Source organism: Medicago truncatula, chromosome 4, assembly GCF_003473485.1.
Source record: "Medicago truncatula cultivar Jemalong A17 chromosome 4, MtrunA17r5.0-ANR, whole genome shotgun sequence".
NCBI lineage: Eukaryota > Viridiplantae > Streptophyta > Magnoliopsida > Fabales > Fabaceae > Medicago > Medicago truncatula.
This window is the reverse complement of record NC_053045.1, coordinates 34,613,359-34,620,074: the sequence shown is the minus strand read 5'-3', so window position 1 is coordinate 34,620,074 and position 6,716 is coordinate 34,613,359. Positions and strand designations below refer to the sequence as shown.

The following is a 6,716-nucleotide window of genomic DNA, read 5'->3' as shown; positions in this document are numbered from 1 at the left end:
GTAGCTAACTACTGTAGAGGGGAAAAACATATTTTCTATGTGTTTTTAGGAAGAAAAAAAAAACACATGCGAGAAAAGTAATTTTCTAAAGTTTAAAAACTGGAAATCCATAAGCCCAACGGCCCAACCCAAGTCTAAGGAATTGAAGAATTAATAGGTTTAAGTGCACTTTTAATCTTCTTCTTCAAAAAGAAATTGCACTTTTAATCTCATAATTTTCCAATGGTAGGATCTTTGTTCCCTAGTCAATTTTTTTGTCAAATAGTTTAACAACTAAAAATTCATCTCTTAAGTTGAGTAAATAGGGAACAAGGTTCGAACTCCGACCATAATATATATAATGCAATGTCCTACCAACTGAGTTAAGATCACATGTGTTTCTTTATTTACTTTTAAAAGCTTGATTTAACACCGATGAGATGTCGAGAGATATGTAAATAAATAATTAAAACAACTTATATTTTACAACTATTTTTCGTCAAGGTCAGTAACTAGAATTCTACCCCTTTAAGGTGGTGAATAAGTTGATAATTCATGGTTCATACTTTTGACCCACGTGTCTGCGAATTGCAATGTCTATACCAATTAATCTTTGCTCAGGACTTCTTTTTTATAACTTTAGTACTTATGAAATCAAAACAAAAATATTTGATCATAAATTTTCTTGGTCTTCTCAATTGTTGTGTATATTCTGTTTTACTCTTCTTGTAACATTACCTAATGCAATAAAAATATAAAAGTCTAGCAGCAATTGTTCTCCTACCTCTGGTTTAACTCTTCAATTGCTAACAGATATTTTCTACATTTTGCATCTTTTTAACAGGGAAATCAAATCAATGTTTTAATGTTTGATTCTTTTTTATGGGCAGTTCAATCGGTAGAGTTGCGAATGACATTGTCTACGATTCAGTTATTTGAGCAGTGATCATGGTTTCATCTTGATTTTAGCAGATTAAAGCAGGTGAATCATGAACCGAATTTCTTGCAGGTTTAATGTCCATTTTGGCTTTTAATACATTGAATCAAATGCAATGGAAGGCATCCACCAACACCCTAATTTGCAATAGATCAAATGCAATGGAATGTCCAAAAGAAGGTGAATGTAACAGGTACTAAAATGATCTTATTTATAATAGGGAGCAGTATACAACCAAAATATGTTATGTACTTTAAGAGAAAAAGAATTTTGGTAAGAAGCATTTGGAGTGAGCTCATCCAACAAATAATGATAGAAGATCTGGTTTACATCTCCATCTTCAGATTGCTAGCTTCAATCATGCCTGCAGTCATAAAATAAAACATTTAGAAGTGTTCCCGCATCTAATCTACCGCGTTTTTCTGGAATATAAAGGTTTGCAAAGTAACCACGGCCGAATTTTCAACTTTCAATCATTAGCAGATAAAAGAAAAGTAATGAAATAAAAATCTTCATTTTGATGAAAAGGACTTGTCAATATCTGTGGGGCTCTCAGGTCTCTATCATCTATGATATGAAAATTCAATTTGTCTTGCATCTACTTTCTACTTCTAAGATAGCAGGCTAAGGCAAAAAGTGATTTGACATGTCATAAATTTGTATCTACCTGTAAATGGTTGAGAAGGAAATGATGTTGATCGTCCTTGATCAAAATCTACACTATGAAGATTTTGAAAATCACCTTCCCAAGTTGAGGATGGTAGGATATGCTGCAATACACATAAATTAAGATCAATTTTAGAAAACTAATCATATTAATGATTCGGAACAATATTTTCGAGGACAGATACATAGAGAGGAAACATACAGTGAAACATGATGGGTCGAGAAAGATTTCAGGTAAAGATGCAGATGCCGGTGCATTAATGTTCCTTCGAACCCCAATTTCCGGAGGGAGTATCCCCATATTGTTTATCAATCCACCACAACATGAAACTTGTTGTTGTGCTGAATTGAATTGAAGATATGCAGGGTTAGACATTTCCGATTGCATCATTTGAAAATTTTGAGTAAACACCTGTAAAGATCAAATAATTTAGGAGCACTTCAGCATGCATTCTAAAATAATTTATGGCTGTGTTGTGATTCGCGATACTGTGGATAATCGCGGTCAAATGTTGACTCATAAGCTTTAATTACGGTCAAATGTAGCTGATACAGCCTTAAATTTCTACAACTTGCATTGTCCTTACCTCTTTGGCAAACAATTCATCAATGTTGAAGTCAAGTCTTGGGTTTACAGCTGCTAATTTCATTGACAAGAACTGCATTTGGTGATAATGTACAGTTCAGTTAGATGGACTTGAAACTATTCTTAAAATAGATACCATATTATAAACTAAAACATGATAGATCAAACAGGACTAGAACTCTAACCTCGACTTGTCTTTGAAGAGACTGAACATAGTTAATAATTTCATCAAGCATTCCAGCTTTGCCTGCAATTTTGTTGCATCCTGGTACTAAATCTTGCAAATACTTCATCCTTTCGCTTATTTTTTCCCTTCTAACCTGCACAAAACAGAACAAACAAACATTGGACTTTAAACTCCAAGTAGTAAACCGAAAAATCATATTCTATTGTACAAAATAAATGTCTATTTGATTTCATTGTAGAAACTATCTATATTGTTAAAACAGATTCTACCTCCTATTAACGGTTATTTTAGCATTAAACCATATTAAAAAATTGTTATATGTAAAATGTTTTTACACTATCAATCAATCATGATCGTTGGAATAACTTTTATAATCATACATATTATGAGTGTATTGATAATCACATTTTGTTAACCAAATAATGACAAATTAAGAGAAAAATAGTGAAAGATAAGAATTGTGTACTCACTCTTTCAGCTAAGCTATGACTATCAGTAGCTTGACCACGACGTGCTCGAACATGAATGTAATCAGGCTTATGATTTTGAATCTCTGAACCTTTTGAATTTTCCTTGGAACCAACATCATCACAATTTTCTCTATTTTTCAACTTTGTATTCTTATTTCCCTTTATTTGCTCCGTGATTTTGGATTCACCTTCTTCAACACTCACTTTGATCCTCTTGTCTTTGGACTTCATATCCACCTTGTGATCAGCTTTCCTTTTCTTGACAGTTTCTTCGACGTTTTCGAAACCCAGGTCCCCGGGTTTCATAGAGTTAGCTACAACCTCACCAAGAGCAGAATCACAACCAACCATAAAAAATTGTTGATCTTGTTCATGTTCATGTTGGAACTTCTTCCTTGCTCTTTGTCTTTCCAACACTGTCATGTCGGAAATGATTCCTCCTACTAGATTTCCTGAAGTGTTAAGACAATGTAACATGTTGTTGTTGATCTTGTTGTTGTTGTTGTTTTGGGTACTGTACTGTTTTCAGTGTGTAATGTACTAGTTCTTGTTACGTGCTAAACGGAGAGTTAAGGGAAGAAAAGAGTGAAGTGATAGTAGTAGAAGCTGTTACACGTATATATAATGAAAGGTGGAATGGGTATGTGAAATTATTATTTACTTTGAAAAGCTTGATTATAATTTTATTATATATAATAAAAGACTTAACTGCAACACTGTCTAAGAAGAAGAAAAAATGATACAAAAATTTATGTTGAAAATGATATATTTAATGCATTAAAACTTGTAAATTACTCCCTCCGTCTTAAATTGTATGTCATTTTAGAAAAAATATTTGTCCCAAATTGTATGTCGCTTTATAATACCAATGAAAAATTAATGTTACCTTTTCTATTATATACTTAACTATTTATTACTATCTCTTCTTTCAATTCCTTCATTTATCTTTCTCATATCATTTATTGAGGACAATTTTGTAAAACAACTCATAATATCTCTTTTCCACACAGTATTAATTACATTTCTTAACATGTGTGAAATGCCCAAAACATCATACAATTTGAGAGGAGGGAGTATAATTTTGATCATCCATTTTTAATTGCATAATTTCAGTCCTCATTTCGAAAATGACCATCCAATTTGATGGTGTGTAAATAAAGCTGATCACTCAAAATCTTTGGAATCATTTCAATGGATCTTCTAGGAGCTCTGCATGTTTGGCTACACCTCAATTTTACATTCCATTTTTGAAAACTTTCATCTATTAGACATTAGTTTTGACGTGTCTAATTTAAATTGAATCATCTAAATTACGAATTGGTGAAAATTTGTCAAATGAGACAAAATTAAGCAATTAAAAGTGGATACCACCAAAGATCAAAACTACATTTAAGTTTAAAAAATTGGGCTGAGAATGGCGGAATCTGAGAAGGTGTGGCCGGAATTATTAGAAGAGAGAAGTGAGTGTGTGTCAGTGTGTAGGGCAGAGAGCCAATCGATATATCCATAACAGAGGCCGTGGGCTCTGGGCCCTACTGATATGACTGCCACGTGGGCGTGTTCCATAGCACAAAAAATGGGTCCACTCCTTTCAGTTTTTCTATTTTATTTTGGGTCTGGGTGGACCAAAACTTCAATTTTCACTAATATAGGAATTTTCGAAAATATACTAATAGTATGCCTTAATAATTGGGTGATTTGTCAACTCAATATTTCAACTTCAATAAAAATAGGTTTCAAATTAAAACAGTGAAAGCAATTTTCATAAATTTAAAAATTTGTAGACTAAAATAGTAAATCAGTAAAAATATGATGGCTAAGTGCATTTAATCTTTGATTTACAAATCCTTTCTAATGAAAGTATGTATGATTGAGATTAAAACTTATCATTCTTCTTTTAAAAATGTTCCCGCACTCGTATTTATAAAGTTCTAATTCTTTCTTTTGCTAATGTACAAGATTATCTTCATCTTCTTTGACAAACTTATTCTTAATGCGTCATTTCGCTCAAACTAACAATTGGTTTTTTGTTGATGATAGTGGTTAAAATCAGTTATTGAATTTTACATCGACTAATACAATTGTCAATGTTATTGTATATTTAAATCATGAAGTTTTATTACCCAATCAACTAATCTTTTAGGTTGAACTCTCTCATCGTATAATTAAAATACTAATGAATAAAATAATACAATCTTATGAGCTCTCTCATCAAGATTCATATTCCTGGAAACATAGATGAATCTAATAATTCATCATATACCACCTAATATGGTTGTCCATATTAGTAGCAACCTTTCATTATGAACGTTTATTTCTACTTCTAGTCTTCCTTTTTATTCAAACAAAAACATTTTTTGACATTTGTATTTTTAAATAATATTTTGATTGTCTAGTCATCACTCATGTCCACCTTTTTAAAGTAACATTTCTGTCTTTTCATATTGATCTGTAAATGTATAATCTTAAAGCTAACTTGAATGGGCAAGAGTTAGCTTAGCTATAGAAACCCATAAATAATGATGTGCTTAGATACTCTAATGTTGAATATTTAATAAGAGTCTAATCCTTTCAACGATTTGCTTGTGTTTGATTAATCAACAAGTGAGGCTACACTTTAAAGAAAGGGATTGATGGGTTTTAAAAACAACCTATTCAAATTTGTCGGATAATCATAGGTTAGGAATTGACATCATATTTAGCTGCTAAACATGACATTGATTTTTTTTTGTTATAATTAGTTATTTGTCATTCTAATGACACATACCTTTCTTATAGGTAAAATTTGATCATGTTGTAAGATGGTGCTTTGCAAACTTGCAAGAGGGCACTTCATTTAATATCAATTCAGCTAAGATCTTACAATGACCTAGTTTTGAATCCTGATGGATAAATCAAGTGTACTTTTGTCGGTGTTTTTTGAGCGTTGAAGTTGTATACGAACATGGTTAGTCTTCGAGACCTAACACGCATGGATTTTCATTTATCAAATTTTTGTTTTTGCAAGAGGGCACACTCTCTTTCATTTCTATTTCTATGTAGCCACTTGACATTAACATTATTCATTAGTCTAAATCAAGCTTTGCTTGCAAATTTATTCTCTCATTTTAAGCTTGAAGCAATATTGTAAGGTAAGGGGCAACCAAATTAATATTTCAAACTTTGTAGGAACAAATCCAGAGAGGATGAGGGCAACTTCCATTATTATCACATATGGACCCTCTCTCACCTACACCCTCCCTCTCCAACTTTATTTTTTGTTCAAGAGTCTCTCTATAGGTCCCCATTATTTTCTATATATGTTACTAGTTGCATACACTTAAAAATGACCCTATACCACAGCAAAAGGTGAATGGGACCTGCTTTCTTTCTACATCTCATTTTCCCCATCACTTTCTTTGTGGAATACATCAACAGAAAACTACTATGTCCCCCTATTAATTTGTTTTTCTTTCTAGTTTCTTAAGTGCTTTCCATCTTATATATATATTCTCTTTGACTAACCCTCAATAATATATACACTGCATTCATTATTTAGGCTTAGTACCAATCCATACAACCTGTACAAACAAATAATGTTCTTGTTATATTTAATTATAATAATTATAATTAGGAAAATTTATGATATATATTCATATAGCTATAGCTAGCCCAAATTTTTTTACGCACAATATATTAGTATTTTAGTGCCAACCAATTGTTCAGCAATTGATAGAAATTAATATCACTGCCTATGTACTCCTTACCTCTCTTCTTTCTTTATTATCATTTTATTTTAAATCGATACTAATAAAAAATAATAATTCCTTATAAAAAAATACTAACATGGTATTGAAATTTAAAAACACAAAATAAAAAGATTTTTTTTTCCTCTAAAAAACAATATTTTTT

At 31.5% G+C, this 6,716-nt stretch overlaps 1 protein-coding gene across 1 annotated transcript; it reads right to left on the bottom strand.

Moving 5' to 3' along the window:
• Nucleotides 1-1,097: 1,097 nt before the first annotated feature.
• On the bottom strand, nt 1,098-3,484 carry LOC11420060 (transcription factor bHLH63). Its single transcript, XM_003606884.4, has 6 exons — nt 2,826-3,484; nt 2,354-2,488; nt 2,170-2,241; nt 1,785-1,994; nt 1,584-1,686; nt 1,098-1,280 (listed from the first exon to the last, which is right to left on the bottom strand). Exons 1-6 carry the CDS (start codon nt 3,300-3,302, stop codon nt 1,243-1,245), a joined length of 1,035 nt encoding a protein of 344 aa, XP_003606932.1. The 5' UTR covers nt 3,303-3,484; the 3' UTR covers nt 1,098-1,242.
• Between the last annotated feature and the right edge of the window lie 3,232 nt (nt 3,485-6,716).

Excerpts from the sequence above, each read along its gene's own strand:
- LOC11420060 (XM_003606884.4), bottom strand. The coding sequence starts at position 3,302 with ATGTTACATTGTCTTAACACTTCAGGAAATCTAGTAGGAGGAATCATT. Across the intron at positions 2,489-2,825 it reads GTCATAGCTTAGCTGAAAGA|GTTAGAAGGGAAAAAATAAG; the intron begins GTGAGTACACAA and ends TGTTTTGTGCAG. Across the intron at positions 1,995-2,169 it reads ATGAATTGTTTGCCAAAGAG|GTGTTTACTCAAAATTTTCA; the intron begins GTAAGGACAATG and ends TGATCTTTACAG.